At 39.2% G+C, this 22561-nt stretch overlaps 1 protein-coding gene across 11 annotated transcripts in view; it reads right to left on the bottom strand.

The window, feature by feature from the left end:
* Positions 1–22561, bottom strand: part of LOC140728102 (intermembrane lipid transfer protein VPS13B-like) — a 1021046-nt gene that overhangs the window by 835431 nt on the left and 163054 nt on the right. For all 11 annotated transcript variants that reach the window (XR_012099001.1, XR_012099002.1, XR_012099004.1 and 8 more), the window contains exons 8-10: positions 18688–18962; positions 5435–5530; positions 2612–2734 (exon numbers count right to left, since the gene is read on the bottom strand). Coding sequence is in view for 8 of the 11 variants with exons in the window: in XM_073046336.1 (XP_072902437.1) it covers positions 2612–2734; positions 5435–5530; positions 18688–18962 (494 nt within the window). In the remaining 3 variants the exon portion in view is untranslated. The remainder of the gene's footprint in view (positions 1–2611; positions 2735–5434; positions 5531–18687; positions 18963–22561) is intronic.

The raw sequence follows: 22561 nt of genomic DNA, 5'->3' as shown, positions 1-22561 counted from the left end.
CTCGGACCCCAAGATCCCTCTGATCCTCCACACTGCCAAGAGTCTTACCGTTAATGCTATACTCTGCTGTTATATATGACCTACCAAAATCAACCACCTCACTCTTATCTGGGTTGAACTCCATCTGCCACTTCTCAGCCCAGTTATGCATCCTATCGATGTCCCACTGCAAACTCTGACAGCCCTCCACACTATCCACAACACCCCCAACCTTTGTGTCATCAGCAAATTTACTAACCCACCCCGCCACTTCCTCATCCAGGTCATTTATAAAAATCACAAAGAGAAGGGGTCCTAGAACAGAACCCTGAGGCTCATCATTGGTCACCGACCTCTAAGCAGAATATGACCCGTTTAAACCACTCTTTGCCTTATGTATGCAAGCCAATTCTGGATCCACAAAGCAAGATCCCCTTAGATCCCATGCCTCCTTACTTTCTCAATAAGCCTTGCATGGGGTACTTTATTAAATGCCTTGCTGAAATTCATATACACTACATCTACGGCTCTACTTTTATCAATATGTTTACTCACACCTTCAAAAAATTCAATCAGGCCCGTAAGATAGATAGATAGATACTTTATTCATCCCCATGGGGAAATTCAACTTTTTTCCAATGTCCCATACACTTGTTGTAGCATAACTAATTACATACAATACTTAACTCAGTAAAAAAATATTATATGCATCTAAATCACTATCTCAAAAAGCATTAATAATAGCTTTTAAAAAGTTCTTAAGTCCTGGCGGTAGAATTGTAAAGCCTAATGGCATTGGGCAGTATTGACCTCTTCATCCTGTCTGAGGAGCATTGCATCGATAGTAACCTGTCGCTGAAACTGCTTCTCTGTCTCTGGATGGTGCTATGTAGAGGATGTTCAGAGTTATCCATAATTGACCGTAGCCTACTCAGCGCCCTTCGCTCAGCTACCGATGTTAAACTCTCCAGTACTTTGCCCACGACAGAGCCCGCCTTCCTTACCAGCTTATTAAGACGTGAGGCGTCCCTCTTCTTAATGCTTCCTCCCCAACATGCCACCACAAAGAAGAGGGCGCTCTCCACAACTGACCTATAGAACATCTTCAGCATCTCACTACAGACATTGAATGACGCCAACCTTCTAAGGAAGTACAGTCGACTCTGTGCCTTCCTGCACAAGGCATCTGTGTTGGCAGTCCAGTCTAGCTTCTCGTCTAACTGTACTCCCAGATACTTGTAGGTCTTAACCTGCTCCACACATTCTCCATTAATGATCACTGGCTCCATATGAGGCCTAGATCTCCTAAAGTCCACCACCATCTCCTTGGTCTTGGTGATATTGAGACGCAGGTAGTTTGAGTTGCACCATATCACAAAGTCCTGTATCAGTTTCCTATACTCCTCCTCCTGTCCATTCCTGACACACCCCACTATGGCCGTGTCGTCAGTGAACTTCTGCACATGGCAAGACTCCGAGTTATATTGGAAGTCTGATGTGTACAGGGTGAACAGGACCGGAGAAAGTACGGTTCCCTGCGGCGCTCCTGTGCTGCTGACCACCGTGTCAGACCTACAGTCTCCCAACCGCACATACTGAGGTCTATCTGTCAAGTAGTCCACTATCCAATCCACCATGTGAGAGTCTACTCCCATCTCCGTTAGTTTGTGCCTGTCCTTGACAAAGCCATGCTGATTGTTCCTAATCATATTTCCATTTTTCCTTACGATATAGAAAGAGCCATTCAGGCTCTCAGAACAATCCCATTCCCTCAATAATGTTTCCTTCAACATATTCTTTCCATATTCCCACCAACTACCCCTAGATTCTACCACCCACATACATACCCAGGTAATATACAGTGGTAAATTAACCTACCAAACAGCCATGAAAAACAAACCATAGGCAGAACTCATCTTAGCCAACCAAAATACCCATCAAAGCTTCACCACGCATGCTCACATTGGTCCATATCCTTCGACAACTTTTCCTATCCACGTGCCTATCCAATTGTCTTTTACGTAGTACTATTATACTGGATTCAATCACTTTCTCTGGCAGCTCATTCCATCTACATGTGTGAAGAAACTATCTTTTAAATCTTCCTCTGTCGTCTTAAATCTATGCCCTCGAGTTTTTGATTACCACTCCTTTGGATAAAAAAGGACTGTGTGCATTCACACTATTATATGTGCATTCACACTATTATACCCCTCATGATTTTATACACTTATTTAACAGATCTAGAATGAGTTGTTATTGAAGGGGAGGACATATTAGATGTCTTTGTGAGGTTAAAACTGGATAAATCCCCAAGGCTTGATGTGAACCAAGTCTGGTGTGGGAAAAGATTACCGAAATTTTCAAATGTTCATTAATCACACAATTCACAACAAATATGGTGACCTTATTAAAATGGTAAACAGGGATAAGTCAGGTAATTAAAGGCCAGTGAGTAAAGTTACTGGAAAACATGCTGAGGAATAGGATTAATCTACACTTAGATAAGCAGAGTTTGATCAGGTATTTTCAGGTTGGCTATGATCTCGTCTTTTAAAGAACCTCATTAAAGAATACTTTCAAGATATTTTATAAAAGCTACCAGAGTACAAAGTTTGGTTCAATTACTTACAATTTCAGATCTGTTTGCAGTGTCTTCAAAATCCTTCACACCCATTATTCCCTTAAGGCAAAAAGCCTTACAGCCCACAAAACCCATTTGGCAATCAAAGAAAGGTTCTCCCATCATCAGCACCTTGATAAAAATAGGATAAAATATTGTCATTAAAATTTTAAGTGCTGCATGTTCAATCAAGAAAGAACATCTCTAGCATAAAAGATTCTGCAGATGCTTAAAATCCAGAGCAAAACACACAAAATGCTAGAGGAACTCTGCAGGACAAGCAGCATCTATGAAGAGGAATAAATAGTCAACGTATTGGGCCACGACCCTTCATCATGATTCTAACTTCATTTTATAAAACATATACACAATGAATTAGTCAGAAAAATAGACCTAAGATGAGATGAAAATAGACCTAAAGTTAATAGATACAAATTCCCTATGCAATATAAATGAGGAAATAAAAAAAACATATTTCTCAATAAAAATTAGTTACTGTCCACAAATTAATTACTTCTCAACTTAATATTTCATAACATTAATAATTAATAGTAGTGTCCCTAAGTAACTAAGGCATCAAATTAGGAACAGGCCTTGCAGCCTATCAACCCTGATTCATTGTCTACAGCAGATGCAATCTCACTGGCTCTCCACTCAGCCTTGGACCACCTAGGCAACAGCAATACCTATGTCAGGCTGCTGGTTAATGATTACAGTTCAGTGTTCAACATCATCATCATCATCCCCTCAGTACCAGCTTCAAAACCTGTACTTCCCTCTGCAAATGGATCCTTGACTTCCTCGTCAGGAGACGACAGTCATTGTGGATTGGAAATAATCTCTCCTCCTCACTGACAATCAACACTGGCACACCTCAAGAATATGTGCTGAGCCCAATGCTCTACTCTCAGTACACCAATGATTGTATGGCTAGGCACAGCTCAAACGCCACCTCTAATTCACCCATGACAAGAACTGATGTTGGCAGGATGTTAGATGGTGACAAGGAGGCATACAGGTATGAGACAGGTCAGCTGGTTGAGTGGTGTTGCAACAACAACCTTCTAATTAAAATCAGTAAGACCAAGAAATTGATTCTGTACCTCAGTAAGGGTAAATCTGGAAAATACACTGCAGTTCTCATTGAAGGGTCAGCAGTGGAAAGGGTGAGCAGCTTCAAGCTGCTGGGTGTTAACATCGCTGAAGAAGTATCCTAGGCCCATCATATTGATGCAGTTACAAAGAAGGCATGCCTGCAGCTATACTTCATTTGGAGTTTAGGAGATTTGGTACGTCACCAAAGGCTCTAGCAAATTTCTATAAATGTACTGTGGAGAACATTCTGACTGGTTGCATCACCATCTGGCATGGAGGAACCAATGCACAGGATCAGATAAACGCAGAGGATTGTAAACTCAACTAGGTCTATTGTTGGCATTTTCAAAACGAATGCCTCAAAAAAGCAGCATGCATCGTGCAGGACCCTTAGCATATGTTTCTTTGCACTATTACCATCAATGCAGAGGTACAGGAGCCTGATGACATGCTCTCAATGCTTCAGGAACAGCTTCTTCCCCTCTGCCATCAGATTTCTGAATGGTCTATTAACCCATAAACACTATTTCAATATTTTGCTCTCTTTTGGGCACTATTTCTTATAAATTCTAACTGTAATTTACATTAATTTTTATGTATTGCACTGTAGTGCTGTCGCAAAAGAACCAATTTCACAACATATATTAGTAATAATAAACCTGATACCTGATTCTGACTGTATGAAATTTATTATTCCTCTAAATTAGGATGATGGAAATTAATTAATATCAAATATCAAAAATGCTGCTTTAAAAATGATACGCAATTTAGAATCTAACTCCTCCTAGTTACCACATATTGCATTTCTTGCTCTTGAAAAGCATTCCTTGGAACTCTACATTATAATGAGTACACACGGCACCACCTACAAGCACAGGCATGGGCAAAGGCTGTGACGTTTTATATTATAAATAAACATGACCAGATCTACTGACAAATCAGCAAGGATTATGGAAAAAGTTACTGGCATCTTGGGAAAAGATTAGAATTTACCAAAATAGTATATTTTTCAGCACGACTTCCTCCAAAGGAAACAAGGAGAATACATCTTAAACACACAATGGGACTTGTTTCATTATACTTTGAAGCATTATCGATCAAGGTAGTAAAATGATAAATAACATTCATTGAGTGGTACTGATTTTCACTGACAGAAGTTCTCGCCATTGGCTATTCTTAATCATGTACCTAAATATATTAAACATTGAATTGTGAATTGTATGAACTTTCAATAAAATCAATTGTCACATCATTTTATATATTTATTTCTAACTTATTTCAATAAAACATATTCAGTTTCATCCAAATTCTGTTTCTTTATGATTTTGAACTTTTGCATAATAGATTTACTTTCAAAGCCAGATTTCAACCTCTTATCTCAACATATGATGAAAGTCTGATGTTACAAAGAGTAATAATGACTTCACCCTTGGCTATTTCTCACAAATCTTACTGCCAATTGAGAACATTGCACCTACTTTTAATGGAAACAATAGATTTTCTTTGGCACTTGCTATTTTTACAGAGATTTCTACATATCTGTCAGCTCATAAAATAGAAGTCCATCCACAAAATAATTGAAGTAATTTTGATGTTTTTCTCATATAGACATTTTAGAAAATGCATTTAAATATGTCTTGAATACTTCCATATAGAAAATGCTAAATTAATACATCAATGACAAAATGCCACCAAAGGAAGCTTTGATATAACTTTGGGCAAAAAATTGATGAATACCTCAACAGTAGTTCCTTCTTGCTCCCAGCAAAGCACTTCTTTGGATTTAACTTTCTGAGGGCTGTAATAGCTGCTCTCTGTTTGCATTTCCGTCAACTGTAATGAAATGACAATACTTCATTTCAAGTACATTGTATATTAGCAATAAATAGTCATAACCTGTCATCTCAATACACAAAATTGCCAGAGACAAATTAGTCTTTATATTTCAACCAAATTCTGTTATTACACAGGAAACAGGTGCAGAAAAACAGCTGCAAATTATTATCCACATCAGGATATAAGGCTCACTGTTGACTATGATTTAATCACATCTAGATAATGACATGTATTTTGAACATAAGGTTAATGTTAAACTTCTCATGTTAACAATTCTTTACATCTGCTAGTGAAATATCTTCATCACTGTCAAGTCTGTATCTTTATTTAACTGAATAATTATCTAACTTGATGTGAAAATTAAAAAAACTTGCAGATCAGAAATGAAAAATAAAAGATTCTTGGGAAAGATCTAAAGTGCATTATTTTTATTATCGTATTTCAAAAGTCAAATCTGAACCAATAGCATCAAACTACAAAATACCATAATCAATCAGGAAGAATTATTAGAAATTGTCAAATTGAATTCAGATTCCAAACAATTACCAATGGTTAACTCACCCTTGACAATTATCTCAATTATACTGACATGATTGGAAGCAATATTCATTCCTACAGTATGGAAATACCCTCAGCTCTCATTACAAATCCATTTCCACTGCTCAAGTTGTGTAACTCATATTACACATGTTGGCTTTACATAGCTATGTTAATATGCCATAAGGTAAAGAGTTATGCATAACGTAACCAGCTTCATCTGTCAGCAATTATTTCAACGGAAAGCAATTAATTGATTAGAGGAACTCAATCTAGAAGAACAATTTTAAGCATTATTAAATCAACAGTAGGCTTAATTTGGCATCTTCTTATATGGAGTGATCTCAACAGCATACAACAATAATGCAGCAACATCAGAGTATTTCTGACCCAAGTTAAGTGTAAATTAGTTTCAAACATTTTTTGACTGGGCAATTAGAACAATTGTAAGTAATATTTCTGAAAATTGGCATGATCATATGAGGCTTGGTAATCATAAATTGTGAATATTATGCAATTACAGTTGGAGTCCTTTAACATATTAAATGAAAACAGAACAAAATGCCAAGATAAATTTTAAAATGACTTTGAAAGGTTGTAAAATTTATTCACAATAAAATATTATATTGCAATTTCACTAAATTAGGTTAAAAACTCAATCCGTTCCAAATTGTTGTAGTTTGTATTATTGCAATTTTTTTTAAACAGCCACTACTGAAGCTACTGTTCTAGATTTACTTCCCCAACACAGTATTTCTTTCAAATTGAACAAATCACGCTGTCATGCTCAGCTACTTTATTTCAGGAATGACACAGTAGCGGTTTACCTATACTTGATAAAAGATTGTACAATAAGACTTCTCAATACTATTGTTCAATAGCAAACTCATAAAGAAATATAGCACAAAACAGACCTTCTACCCACCAAGGCTACAATTTCTCATTTACACTAATCACACATTAATTCCACGTTTTATTCTTCCCATCAATTCCAAGATAAAATACACTGTAAACACTCAGCTGGACAGGCAGCATCCGTGGAAAAACACCAAAGACTTATTTTGTTTCCAAAAATGCTGCCTGATGTACTAACATTTCCAACAATATTGGTTTTCAGTTCAGTTTTCCAGTGTCTGAAATTTCAAATTTGCATTAAAGTAACACAGCACACCTGGTCACCTTTCTCATAAAAACATATTGGGAAAAAACAAAATGGTAACAGAGCTCAACTTGCATAGAACATAGAAAAAGAACAGTACAGACAGAAACTTGCCCTTTAGTCCATAATGTCTACAATGACCATAATGACAATTCATCATTATCCATCTAAGTGCACCTCAAATGTTGCCATAGTCTCTGCTTCCAACACTTCCTCTGGCAATGTTTTCTAAGCAATTACCTGTGTAAAAAACATACCCGATAACCCTCCTTTCAACTTTTCCCTCTTTAACCTAAAATGTGTGCCCTCCAATATTTGACATTTGCTCCCTTGGAAAAGGACTCTATCCACACCTCTCAAAATTTTATATATTTTTAGCCTCTGGTGCTCCAGAGAAAACAATCCAAGTTTATCCAACCTCTCCTTACTGTTAATACTCTCTGATCAGGCTACATTCTGCAGAATTTCCTCTGTACCCTCTCCAAAGCTTCCACATCCTGCCTGTAATGTGGCAACCAAAACTGCATGCATTTCTCAAAGTGTCCTAACCAAAGTTTCACACAGTTTTGATTTCCTGATATTTATATGCAACTGATTAAGTATGTTGTATGCCTTCTTGACTACTTCAAGGGGTGATGGACTTACAACCCAAAAACTGAGTACCCTTGCAAGAAGGAGACTAGAGAGGGAGGCCACCAAGAGACCTATGATAACTCTGGAGGAGTTATAAGCTTCAGTGGCTGAGATGGGAGAAACTACGCATGCGACTATTGCCTAGGTACTTCACCAGTCGCAGCTTTACGAGAGAGTGGCAAAGAGAAAGCCACTATTGAAAAAAAGCTCTCATGAAATCTTGGTTAAAGAGTTTTCCAGAAGGAATATGGGAGATGCTCAGGTCAGCTGGAAGAAGGCTCTATGGTCTGATGAAACCAAAATTGAGCTTTATATCCTTTAGACTAAAAGTTATGCTTGACGTAAGCACATCATTAAAAATCCACCATCCCTACCGTGAAGCATGGTGGCTGCATCATGCTGTAGAGATGTTTCACTGCAACAGGCCCCAGAAGCTTGTGAAGGTAGAGGGTAAAATAAATGCAGCAAAATACAGGGATATCCTGGAGGAAAACCTGACGCAGCCTGCAAGAGAACTGCGACTTAAAGAGAAAATTTGTTTTCCAGCAAGACAATGAGCTCAAGCATAAAGCTAAAGCTACAGAGGAATGGTTTAAAAACAAAGTTAATGTCCTGGAGTGACCAAGTCAGAGTCCAGACATAAATCTATTTGAGAATTTGTGACGGAAGTTGAATCTGACAGAACATAAGCAGTTTTGTACAGAATAGGGAAAAATTGCAGCATCCAGATGTGCAAAGCTGACAGAGACCTAGCCACACATTCTCAAGGTTGTAATTGGTGCCAAAGGTTCATCTGTTAAATACTGACTTGAAGGGGGTGAATACTTATGCAATCAATTATTTGGTGTTTTATATTTGTAATTAATTTAAATCACTGACACAGAAGAGCCTTTTTCTGTTGATCACTGTCAAAAGATTAAATCCAGTGATTTAGTGTTGTAAACAAATAAAACACGAAAACTTCCAAAGTGGGGGGGAGGGGTGAATATTTTTTATAGGCACTGAACTACCACTTTCAGGTTTTTCCAATAAAGCCAATGTCTAATCCAATTTACTACATCATCCTGAATGCTAGGCAACAGAACCTTCGTAACCAACTTCACATGCAGGATGGTGTCAAATGTCTTGCAAGTCGATGCAGGCAACATCAACATTCCTGGTAATATCCTCAAAAAAACTATAAAATTAGACAGACATGACCTATCACAGACAAAGCCATGCAGACTATCCTTAATCAATCCATGTCTGTCCAAATATTCAATCATCCAGACCCTTAAAATACCTTCCAATAATTTTCCCACTACTGATGTCAAGCGCATAAGCCTATAATTTCCTGGTTTAGATTAGGGCCTTTCTGAAACAGTGGAACAACATTAGCTATACTCCAATCCTCCGCTATCTAACCAGTTGCTAAGGATGATTTAAATATCTCTCCTCAGGCCCCTGCAATTTCTGCACTTGCCTCTCACAGGGTCCAATTGAACACCTTGTCAGGCCCTGGAGAATTATCCACCCAAATTTGCCTCCAGACAGCAAACACCTCCTGCTCTGTAATCTGTATAGGGTCCATGACCTTGTTGCTGCTTTTCCTCACTTCTGTAGATTCTGTCTGAATCCTGAGTAAACACAGATAAAAATATAAGATCTCCCCCATCTCATTTGGCTGTACACATAGATTATCATTTTGATCTTCCAGAGGACCAATGTTGTCCCTTGCAATCCTTTTACTCTTATCATATCTGTACAATCCCTTAGGGTTCCCCTTCACTTGATATGCTAAGACAACTTCATGCCTTCTTTTAGCCCTCTTGATTTCTTTCTTAAAGTGTTCTCTTGCATTTCTTACACTCCATAAGTACTTCATTTGTTCCAATGTGCCTAAAATTGCTATGTACCTCTTTTTCTTTCTTAACCAGAGCCTCAATATCTCTTGAAAACCAAAGTTCCATTAAAACTGTTATATTTACCTTTTATTCTGACAAGCACATACAGCTTTGTACTCTCAAAATATCACTTTTGAAGATCTCCCACTTACCAAGTATACCTAGGCCAAAAAGTAATCTGTCCCAATCCTTCCTGATACCATCAAAATCGGTCTTTCTCCAATTTAAATTCTCAACCCATGAACCAGAATTGTCTTTTTTCCCAAATTTACTTTTAATTTAATGGCATTATGATTAGATGCACAGCGTTCCCCGACACAAACTTCTCCCAGCTGCCCTGTCTCATTCCTTAATAGCAGATCAAGTATCACATACTCTCTCAATAGGACTTCTATGTACTATGTCCAAATATTCATAAATCCTGCCTCTCAGGATCTTTTCCATCAGCTTAACAACCACTGAAGTAAGACTCACAGCTCTATAATATTCTGAGCTATCTTTACTCCCTTTCTTGAATAAAGGAACACACCTGCAACCCTCCAATCCTCTGGAACCTCTCCCATCCACATTGATGATGCAAAGATCATTGCCAGAGGCTCAGCAAGCTCTTCCCTCGCTTCCCACAGAAACCTGGGGTTTATCTCATCCGGTCCCAGTGACTTATCCAACTCCATTATTTGTTTACATTTTTATTTATTGCACAATTTGTTCTTTTTCGCACATTGGATCCTTGACAGTACTGTGTGTGTTTTTTCATGGATTTTGGTGTGGTTTTTCATGGTGATTCTTGACTCTAACCCTAACATCCTGTATTGTCCCGGTACCGAAGAAACCACAACCAAAGGAGTTGAATGACTTCAGACCTGTTACCTTGACGTCGCACGTGATGAAGACCATGGAGCGGCTGATAATACAGAATCTGAGGCCACAAACCAGGCATGCCCGGGATCCTCTTCAGTTTGCGTATAAGGAGAAGGTGGGAGTGGAGGATGCTATCACGTATTTGCTGCACAAATCACTCTCTCACCTGGATGGGGTCAGTGGTGCTGTGAGGATTACATTCCTGGACTTCTCTAGTGCCTTTAACACCATCCAGCCCAAGATCTTAAGGCACAAACTAACGGAGATGGGAGTAGACTCTTGGACTACTATCAGATTGGATAGTGGACTACTTGACAGATAGACCTCAGTATGTGCGGTTGGGAGACTGTAGGTCTGACACGGTGGTCAGCAGCACAGGAGCGCCGCAGGGGACCGTGCTCTCTCCGGTCCTGTTCACCCTGTACACATCAGACTTCCAATATAACTCGGAGTCCTGCCATGTGCAGAAGTTCGCTGATGACACGGCCATAGTGGGGTGTGTCAGGAATGGACAGGAGGAAGAGTATAGGAAACTGATACAGGACTTTGTGATATGGTGCAACTCAAACTACCTGCGTCTCAATATCACCAAGACCAAGGAGATGGTGGTGGACTTTAGGAGATCTAGGCCTCATATGGAGCCAGTGATCATTAATGGAGAATGTGTGGAGCAGGTTAAGACCTACAAGTATCTGGGAGTACAGTTAGACGAGAAGCTAGACTGGACTGCCAACACAGATGCCTTGTGCAGGAAGGCACAGAGTCGACTGTACTTCCTTAGAAGGTTGGCGTCATTCAATGTTTGTAGTGAGATGCTGAAGATGTTCTATAGGTCAGTTGTGGAGAGCGCCCTCTTCTTTGTGGTGGCGTGTTGGGGAGGCAGCATTAAGAAGAGGGACGCCTCACGTCTTAATAAGCTGGTAAGGAAGGCGGGCTCTGTCGTGGGCAAAGTACTGGAGAGTATAACATCGGTAGCAGAGCGAAGGGCGCCGAGTAGGCTACGGTCAATTATGGAAAACCCTGAACATCCTCTACATAGCACCATCCAGAGACAGAGAAGCAGTTTCAGCGACAGGTTGCTATCGATGCAATGCTCCTCAGACAGGATGAAGAGATCAAATTTCCCCAATGCCATTCGGCTTTACAATTCAACCGCCAGGAGTAAGATATGTTAAAGTGCCGGGGTTAGGACTCAATGTATTTAAGTAAACTACTTAAGAACTTTTTAAAAGCTATTATTAATGCTTTTTGAGAGGGTGATTTTAGATGCATATCATATTTTTACTGAGTTAAGTATTGTATGTAATTAGTTTTGCTACAATAAGTGTATGGGACATTGGAAAAAATGTTGAATTTCCCCATGGGGATGAATAAAGTACCTATCTATCTATCGAACCCTAATGCGTGGCTGCCTGCAAGAAGAGAAATCCTAAGGTTGCATTTGGTTTATGTACTTTGATAATAAATGTACTTTGAACTTTACATCCTATCTATAGGAATCCTCTCCAACAGCTTCGCTACCAGTGACGTGAGACTCAAATATTTCACAATCTACAAATACAGAAAATAACTACTCACTATTCCAATGAAGAGGGTAAAACATGACTCAAGAAAAGTAATAATGATCCTTTATCTCTATTAGTAGCATTTCAGCTTCAGTGCTGGGATCTACAACTGAAAATTTCCAACCTCTTTGCTTTTGTTCCCCTTTTTGGCTATTAGTGACAACACCAGTTGATAAAACATCCCTGCAACAACTATCCAGAAAAGCTTCAAGAAACACAAGAGACTGCAGATGCTGTTATTCAGAACAATAAAGTAAATTGCCTGAAGAACTCAGTAGTTCAAGCAGCACAAGTGGAGGAAAAGGAATAATCAATCACTTTGCCTCCACAGACTCTACTTCTTCAGTTGTGTTCTTCGAGCAGTTAATTTTCTGCTCCATTAAAGATACAGCTCAGAATCAACACCAAGCAACATAAATTGTTTGGATGGATTGTGGGGTCGTACACAGAAATAGTACACAGCCATGTATCCTTCATGGGAGCATCTTTGCTGCCAGCTTGCCACCACATGGTTTCCAGATTTGTTTTCAAGCTTGTCAGTTTGGATCTTCTGAGGACCCCAGGTACTCACATTTGATTGACCGCTTCTTCCACCACATTCTACATGCCATGCTTTCCACCATGAGGGGGTACCTGATGTCCCTATCCCAGTCACTTCCACAACTCCGGGATTCTCTCTTTGCCGCCTGTAATGGATCTGTCCACTACTTTATCCTCCGCCAGATACACACTTTCAATCACTGGTTCTTTGACTTTCTCCTTGCCTGTCCATCACCTCTCTCTGGTGCTCCTCCCTGCTTTTCTTTCTTCCATGGCCTTCTATCATCTCCTATCAGACGACCCCCCCCCCCCCCGCCTTCTCCAGCCCTGTATATCTTTCACCAATCAACTTTCTTATTTCTTTAGTTCACCCCTCCCCCTCTCTGTTTCACCTATCACCTTGTGTTTCTCCTTCCCCTTCCCCTTTTAACTCTGCTGCTCATCTTTTTTTCTCCAGTCCTGCTGAAGGACCTTGGTCCAAAACATCGACTGTACTCTTTTCCATAGATGCTGCCTGGCCTGCTGAGTTCCTTCAGCATTTTGTGTAAGAGTTGCTTGGATTTCAAGCATCTGCAGATTTTCTTATTTGTGAAATAATAGACTTTCTGTTTTCAATCACTTTCCATTAACTCCTACTGAAAATGCAGATATTAAAATACCAGGCTTAAAGATGTGCATCAAGGAATGTTATAACAGTTTCATAAAGAATATTTTGAGGACCTTTACCTTACATTTCTAACCCACTGCATTGTTTTCTCATCATAAGTTCAAAATAAAGCAGGCAAAAAGATAATAGAATTCTAAAAGAAAATTGTATTCACTGGAAACTTTATTTATTTTTTCTTTTGCAATTTATTTATTCATTCATTCATTTGAGCCACACTGCCTCAGCAACCCTACAACCCCAATTAACCCTAACCTATTTGTAAGACAATTTATAATGACCAATTAACCAGCCTGGTACATCTTTTGGCTGTGGAAGGAAATCAGAGCACTTGGAAAACCCACACATTCTAAGGGTAGGACATACAGAGACTCCTTACAGACAGCACTGGAACTGAACACTGAACTCTGGAACGCGCTGAGCTGTAATAGAGTTGCAATAACTGATCCACTACCATGGCTCCCACAGTAAAACAGTATTAAAAACATCACACCAGAAACAGGCCTACAATACCAGCCATCACCCCTGATTTATAACCACTGGTTGTTTTTACTAACTGCAGACTTCAGAAAAATATTTAAAAATTACAAAGGGTCTATAATTTATTGTTAGTCAATTAATTGGAAGCAAAACAAAGTATATGTCTGGACACAAAAAAATTGCTGATTGTGCAAAGACAATCTACTCATAAAATAAAGTCTGTCTAAACATGGGAGAAACAAAAAATATAGTAATCTTTCCAAATGAGAAAGGAGACAATATTTTTGGGTAATATCACCAGATAAATGCAGTGAACAAGGAATGGTTACTTTGAAACTGTGTATGAGAAATAAACCTGTCATTTGTAGCAAAGCAGCAGCAAGATTTGATTGGTAGGGGAATTATCCAATCATTATTGTACTGACCAGGTACAGTGCTACACAAGAAACAGGCCAAAAGTTGGAGACTTTGAATGCACAGACCATTGCAAGTACAATTTGAAATGTTTTCAAGGTATTCCTCTTTTAAATTCCTTGAGAAATTGATTATTCTCACCCAAGGTAATTGGAAAATAATTCAAAAACATTTTAAAGACAAGAAAGTCTGCAGATGCTGGAAATCTTAAGCAGCACACATAAATGCTAGAGGAACTCAGCAAGGGCAAGTGAGGAATAAACAGTTGACATTTCAGGCCAAGACTCCTTATAAGAACTGAAAAGGAAAGACCACTTGAACATGCACTTCTAACATTTAAAAAATTGTTACAAAAGGAATGGTAACAATAGCTCCACCAGGAGCTATTGTAAAGTACTTCATGCAAAGTACTTCATGAGAATGCTACCATGTTAGCTACATAAGTAGATATGTAGAAGGCAGATGACCAAGTATGTTCGGTGATGGATCTAAGGAAAAGTAAGAGGTGAACAGGGAGAAAAGTTTTAATATGAAATTGCAAAGCTCAGAGATCTGTCTGTTAAAAATAATAACATTAATTTGGAGCAATCAAATGCAAGTACGATACTAAATTAGCAGATATCTAAAAAGGATTTATATTGAGAGAGATTATAGAGATATAGACAGACTATATCAGGATAGGTTTTAGCTGCAAAGCTTTCTTTCTTTCTGTCAATAGAAAAACTGTTCATTTCTCATACTGTCTATCACTAATATTGACTCAGTTCTTTTTGCTATCAGTACAGCCTGATCAGCAGGACATGTACCTCCTGCCTGACGGTAGCAATGAGAGGAGAGTACGTCCTGGGTTATGGGGTCCCTAATAATGGCCACTGCCTTTCTGAGGCTCCGCTTCTTGAGAATGTCTTGGATACGATAGAGGTTAGTAGCCATGGTGGAGCTGACTAATTTTACAACTTTCTGAAGCTTCTCTCTATCCTGTACAGTAGATCACAAAACAGAGGAGCAGAAGTAGGCCACTCAGCCCATTGAGTCTGCTCCACCACTTCACCATGAGCTAAACTATTCACCCATCTAGTTCCAATCTCTGGCTTTTCTCCCATATCCCTTGATACCCTGACTAATTAGATACCTATCAATCTCCTCCTTAAACACCCTCAATGATCAGGCCTCCACAGCTGTATGTGGCAACGAATTCCATAAATCCATGACCCTCTGGCTAAAAAAAATTCTCCTCATCTCTGTTTTAAATGGGTTCCCTCCAATTCTAAGACTGTGGCCTCTTGTCCTGGACTCACCCACCAAGGGAAACAACCTTTCCACATCTACTCTGTCCAACCCTTTCAACTTTCCAAATGTTTCTATGAGATCCCCTCTCATTCTTCTATACTCTAATGAATACAGTCCAACAGCCGACAAACGCTCCTCATATGTTTGCCCCTGCATTCCAGGAATCATCCTCGCAAATCTTCTCTGAACTCTCTCCAACATCAGTACATCTCTTCTAAGATAGGGGGCCCAAAACTGCACACAGTATTCCAAATGAATATCCCCATGGAGCCTCATCAACACCTCCTTCCTCTTGAAATAAATGCCAACATAGCATTCACTTTCCTTACTGCCGATTCAACCTGGTGGTTAACCTTTAGGGTATCCTGCATGAGAACCCCCAAGTCCCTTTGCACTTCGGATTTTTGAATTTTCTCCCCATCTAAGTAATAATCTGCCCGATTATTTCTTCTTCCAAATGTACAGCTGTACATTTCTCAACATTGTATCTCATCTGCCATTTCTTTGCCCACTCTCCTAAAGTGACCAAGTCTCTCTGCAACCTTTCCGCTTCTTCAACACTTCCTGCTCCTCCACCTATCTTGGTGTCATCCACAAATTTAGCCACAAAACCATTTAATCCATAATCTAAATCATCGATATACAGTGTAAAGAGCGGCCCCAACACTGACTCCTGCGGAACACCACTAGTAACCAGCAACCAACCAGAATACGATCCCTTTATTCCCACCCTTTGTTTGCTGCGACACCACTCACCTAGCTGGTATATCTTCCTGTTGTATGCCCTCTCGTCTCCACCTGAGATTCTACCAACAATGGTTGTATCATTAGCAAATTTATAGATTGCATTTGAGCTATGCCTAGCCACACAGTCATGGGTATATAGAGAGTAGAGCAGTGGGCTAAGCGCACACCCCTGAGGTGCACCAGTGTTGATCGTCAGCAAAGAGAATATGTTATCACCAATCCGGTTGTCTTCCGGATTGGAACTCAAGGATCCAATTACAGAGGGAGGTACAGAGGCCCAGGTTCTGTAGTAGATTGATCGGGGCTTAGGTATGATGGTGTAAAATGCTGAGCTGTAGTCAATGAACAGCATCCTGACATAAGTGTATGTATTACCCAGGTGACCTAAGATCACATGAAGTGCCATTGAGATTGCGTCTGTTTGTAAGCTCTTGTAGCAATAAGCAAATTGCAGTGGGTCAAGGTCCTTGCTGAGGCAGGAGTTTAGTCTAGTCATGTCCAACCTCTCAAAAGCATTTCATCACTGTAAATATGAGTGCTACTGGACAATAGTCATTGAGGCAGCTCACACTACTGTTCTTAGGCACTGATATAATTGCTGCCCTTTTCGACGCAGCTGGGAACTTCCAAACGTAGCAGTGAGGTTGAAAATGTCCTTGATACACCCGCCAGTTGATTAGCACAAGCGTGCAGAGGCTTACCAGGTAACTCCATTGGGGCCTGCCACCTTAAGAGGGTTCACCTTCCTGATAGACAACCTGACAGTGGCCTCTGAGAAAGGGGTCATGGGGTCACTGTGTGCAGCAGGGATCTTCATAGCTGCAGTTATATTCTCCCTTTCAAAGCGGGCATAAAAGGTATTGAGCTTGTCTGGCAGTGAAGCATCTCTGCCATTCATGATATTGGGTTTCACTTTGTAGGAAGTAATGCAAACAAAGGAGGCACAATCTAAATGTAACTGCCACATGAACTCCTTTGGATTCATTCCATTAAAAAATAGTTCTACAACAGAAAACTGACTTGTTTTCTCTCTTTCCAAGTTCTGACAAAGCTATTACACTTTTTGACAAAAGCTGCCTAACTTGCTGAGTGTTTCCTAAATGTTCTGTTTTTGTTATTTTTAATCAATATTTTCACTGATCAAGTGCATGAACACCAAATCAAATTATTAACCATATTTTAAAATACAAAGTGCTTTTGAATTGTGAAATGCATGTCTGCAAAGAATTTGCAAAATAATTAAATGATTATCTATTCCCTAAGCCTCCCCAAAAACACAGCCATTATACTCCTTTTTCCCTCTGCAGGTTTAATTAGCTTTCCGCACTGAACACTGACAACATAGGCAAGTGCCTGATGCTAATTTAATACCAATGTCATTCTACATACAATACACAAATGATCCAAGGACAGTTGATTTTAACCAGTCTTAAGTATTTGACCTGTTAGTCTTCCATATGTGTATAAATTTCAATGGAAAAAGTACACAAATTTTTTAAAAATCAACGCTAAAGATCAGAGACCACTTTTCACACGATTATACTGACCTGGTGAGCATGGTCAGCTTCTTATGTTTTTAATTTCAGAATTTTAGTACATTGTTTTAAATGCAAGGGAATGGGAGTTGTGAATAATGTGAATGCCTTGATTTAGTTCATTGGCAATTACTTATACTTAGCGTATTGTAAAACTGATATTGAGCAAAAGGAAGAAAGGTGAGACCACGTGGATATTGGTTTTAAGAAAGGAAGAAAGGAGAAGCAATTCTGAAGCTGAAGACCTTGCTGCCAACCATGATATGGAAAAAAAAGGAGTGAGAAGTTTGCTGGTTCTTCAGGAGATTATCACCCTAACTCAGGGGTTTCAAACTCATTTTAGGTCACGGGCCGGATTGAGCAAAATGCAGCTTCATGCGGGCCGGATCAGTCGGACGCGTGTGAACGCAGCTTTCATTGCCTCCGTTTTTTCAGCCTGCTCTCATGTGTCTCAGTCTCTGCTATAACTACAAAGTGTTTCACTTTACAAATTCCGTTTCTAATGAAGAAGACTGCCGAATAAACACTAAAAACCCTGAAAACCTGGTACCTGAATAAACTCAGCATTAGCTATATCATACGCCATAGGCGCTTCGATTACTGGGGCCAGCTTTAATAGTAATTAGATATTATCTCGCGGGTCAAAGATAATTCCACTGCGGGCCTTGAGTTTGACATATATGCTAACTTAAAGGACTTCAACAGGTTACAGCATTACACTTCTAAATATAATATTAATGCCTAATGTAAAGCAATTGCAATTGCAATTTCCATCTATATTAGCATATCTAATTATCTAATCACCTATGTCAAATAGTTGTCTACTACTGCCTGGTTCTCACAAACCTTAAATGTGACAGTTGCTTTGGTGCAATAGAATCCAACAGAGACCACTGGATCCTTGGGAGGCAATGATCTCAGTTGATTTACTTTAATGCCATTTTCGTCGACTTCATCGTTCCCATCGCCCTCATCAGAATAATTGACCAGTGCAGGAACGAGGGACCATGCCCAAGACACCCATCCTTGATCATCATCTTGATGCTGCAAAAACTGTTGGACATCAGCATTCTGGTACAGGGTTCCATGTTGCCCTTGCATCCCTGCTTCAGATTCACCACCTGGAGAGACACAGATACAAAGTGAAATTTAATGCTGTGACAAAGCATTTCAACTGGACAGCTTCATCAACCAATAACATTAACTTGGTTTTACTCACTCCATAAATGCAGTCAATTCCAGCGTTCCTTTTTGATTCAAATTTGCAGGCAACAAGAACTTTTGTTTCTTTTCTTGTTTTAAATGAGTGCAACAAAATATTCAAGTTACTGGGACAAACCCTAACACGAATATTCCCTGTCCAACCTTCTCACAACAATTTAAATTAGATTTATATTCTCACAATTCCAGTTCAAGTAAATGATTATTGACTCAAAAAAAAGTATTTCTTCCTCCACAACTGCTGTCTGACTCACTGAGTGCTTTTTTTCTGTTTCAGTTTCGCATTCCCAGCATTTGCACATTTTCTTGCTTCAATTACTATGGAAGCAGCACCAGACTATAAAGTAAAAAGAACAAAAACATCCTCATCAACTATGAGGTTAGATGCTGCAAAAGTGGAAAAAGATTGTCTTCTGAGTTTATAATCCAACATACGCAGGACAGAATAGTTTTTTACAGCAGTGGCAGCGCACAGTATTCCTGTTGATTTCTGGCAATACAAGTCCTTGACCAAGCAAAGCCATCACAAGGAGAAGAGATATCATCAGGAGAAGGATATCACCCTCTTTCTGCATGACCAGAAATTATGTTCCCATGCAGTGCCATTTACATTCTTTACTATCAGCACTAATCTCATTATCACTGACTTCACATTCTATTTCACTTCAAACCATGACAGATCACGTTTCCAATACTTCAAATCAACAGATTGAAAAAAGATGCACATTCTCCCTGTAGATGTTCTTGATTATATTAATATTGCAAGATTTGAAAATTAATTTATTAATGCACTCCAAGTGAGCCTGCCAATTTAAATATGAACTTCCATAAACAAAAAATATTACTTATCAAATGCTTGAATTTCAGCAAAGTTTCCAACATTTCACATTTTAAAAATCCTTAAGGCTCACAAGTGGCTCAGTAGAAGAATTTTTTAACATAATATAAATCAAAATAAAGAGGTGATAGACTGAAAAATAAATCTATTCTTGGTAACAACTCTTGGCTGTCAACAAAGAAAGCAGAGCCATGAAGTGTGAATAATCATATGTGACTGAACAGGAACACCTTAAAACAGAAAACAGTTCTTGAACAATTGAAGTCACCAATGCACTCAAACTTTAGAACTCAATCTCCAATTTCTTTCAAAAACTTTTGAATAATACAAAATAAATTCTCAAACTCATTACAGGATATTACAATACATCTTCTATCACTCAGTGTTAGTTGAGGCACTGACTTCATGCCAAAGAAACAATATTTTCAAGTTGCAAACACAAGGAAATCTGCAGATGCTGGAAATTCAAGCAACACACACAAAATGCTGGTGGAACACAGCAGGTTAGGCAGCACCTATAGGGAGAAGCACTGTTGACGCTTCGGGCCGAGACCCTTCGTCCTGAAACATCGACAGCTCTTCTCCCTATAGATGCTGCCTGACCTGCTGCTTTCCACCAGCACTTTGTGTGTGTTGCAATATTTTCAAGTTGCCTGGATAAAGGCAGCTCTAAAATTGTTCGACGTCAACCACATCCAGGACAAAGCAGCTGCTTGAAAAACAGATACCCCATTCATTATTCTAAATATTCATTCATCTCCATCTCTTACACAACGTGGGAACAATGTGTGTATTACCTCCTAAATATCCTGCAATGAGGCACTATGACAGCACCTGCCAAACCCGCAATCACCATCAACAAAGGTAACAATATCAGGCATACAAGATCATAAGAATGCAAGAATATTAGGAAGAGGAAGAAAAGTAGGCCACATTGCATGTAGTAGAAAGGGTTCATACTTTGGAGCAATCTGGAAGTCTAATAGAATATTACATGCACAAAATGCTGGAGGTACTCAGCATGTGAGGCAGCATATATGGACAGGAATACAGAATCGCGTTTTGGACCAAGACCCCTCATCATGACTGGAAAAGAAGGAAGGGGATTAGAAGCCAGAATAAGATACTGGGGTGAGGGGAAGGTGTACAAGCTGGAAGGTTTATAGTTGAAGCCAGACGAGAAGGAAGGTAGGTGGGTAGAGGAAAGGGAAGGAAGAGGGGCACCAAAAGGAGATAGACAAATCTCCAAAAGGAGATAAGAAGGGAGTCACAATGAGGAATGGAAAAGGAGAGAAGGAAGAGAAATTACCAGAAACTGGAGAAATCGATGTTCATGTCATTAGGTAGGGGTTACCTATACAGTATATGAGATATTGCTCCTCCAAATTGAGGATGACCTCATCATGGCATAGAGGAGAACAGAAATATTTCCGAATAGGAATGGGGAGTAGAATTAAACTGGTAGGCCACTGGGAAATCTTCTCTGTTGCAGATGGCAAGAAGGTGCTCAAGAAAGCAGTCACCCAATCTATGACAGGTATCATCGATGTAGAGGAGACCGCATTGGAAACACTGGATACAGCAGATTACCCCAACAGACTTGCAGGTGAAGTGTTGCCTCACCTGGAAGGACTGTTTGGTGAGGGAAGAAGTGAATGGGCAGGTGTAGCACTTGTACCACTTGCAGGGATGAAAGCTAGCATTCAAAATGAGGATGATAAAAGAATGCAAGATTTAAATTTATAGTATTTTAGTGAGACTAACCAAAGAACTCAAAATAATTTGGGCCAACATATTTAGGAAGGGGTATATTTGCAAATGCAGAGAAGATCAGCTAGTTTGAATCTTAAAATGAAAAGGTTGATATACAGGTTATACCTACACTCAACAGAGTACAGTACAAGGAGAAAGATAATATTAAACACACAATGTTCTGAAGGATGAACAGCTGGATATCAAGCTTTCCCTTGAAGGGATGTCTCAAACTAAGGGACATAATTTCAGAAATATGAGTTACTATTCAGGAAGGTGATGAGGTGGATTTAGATTTTTCTCTGTGGATCCTGATTTCCTGAAATTTGAAATTCAGAGACTAGGGGTAGGTTGGGGGCTTGTGATTGGTGCACAGTATTCCAACACTGTCAGACAGGCAGGAAAATTAATCTGAGGCAACTCATTTTCTCAGCAGCTCAGAAAATTTATGACTCTTTATCTCAATCTTAAATGGGTGATTCTGTATTCTGAAACAATACCAGCTAATCTGGATTCTCCTGGATTTCCAATCCATTTGTTTACCTTCAACAAATTTACTTGATTCCTTCATCTAAATCTAAATCAGAAACAGGTTTAATATTATTGGCATATGCTGTGAAATTTGTTAACTCAACAGCAGCAGTACAATGCAATACATTATAATATAAAAAGTCTATCTGTGTATTAAATAGTTAAATTAAAAATTGTGCAAAAACAGTAATAAAAATAAGGCATTGTTCATGGGCTCAACATCTATTTAGGAATCAGATAATAGAGGGAAAGATGCTGTTCCTAAATCACTGAGTGTGTGCCTTCAGGCTTCTGTACCTCCTTCCTGACAGTAACAATGAGATAAGGGCATGTCCTAGGTTATAGGGGTCCTTAATAATAGATGCCGCCTTTCTGAGT

Source organism: Hemitrygon akajei, chromosome 1 (assembly GCF_048418815.1).
Source record: "Hemitrygon akajei chromosome 1, sHemAka1.3, whole genome shotgun sequence".
Classification (NCBI taxonomy): domain Eukaryota; kingdom Metazoa; phylum Chordata; class Chondrichthyes; order Myliobatiformes; family Dasyatidae; genus Hemitrygon; species Hemitrygon akajei.
Note: the sequence above shows the minus strand (reverse complement) of the source record. Positions and strands in the feature narration are given on the sequence as shown.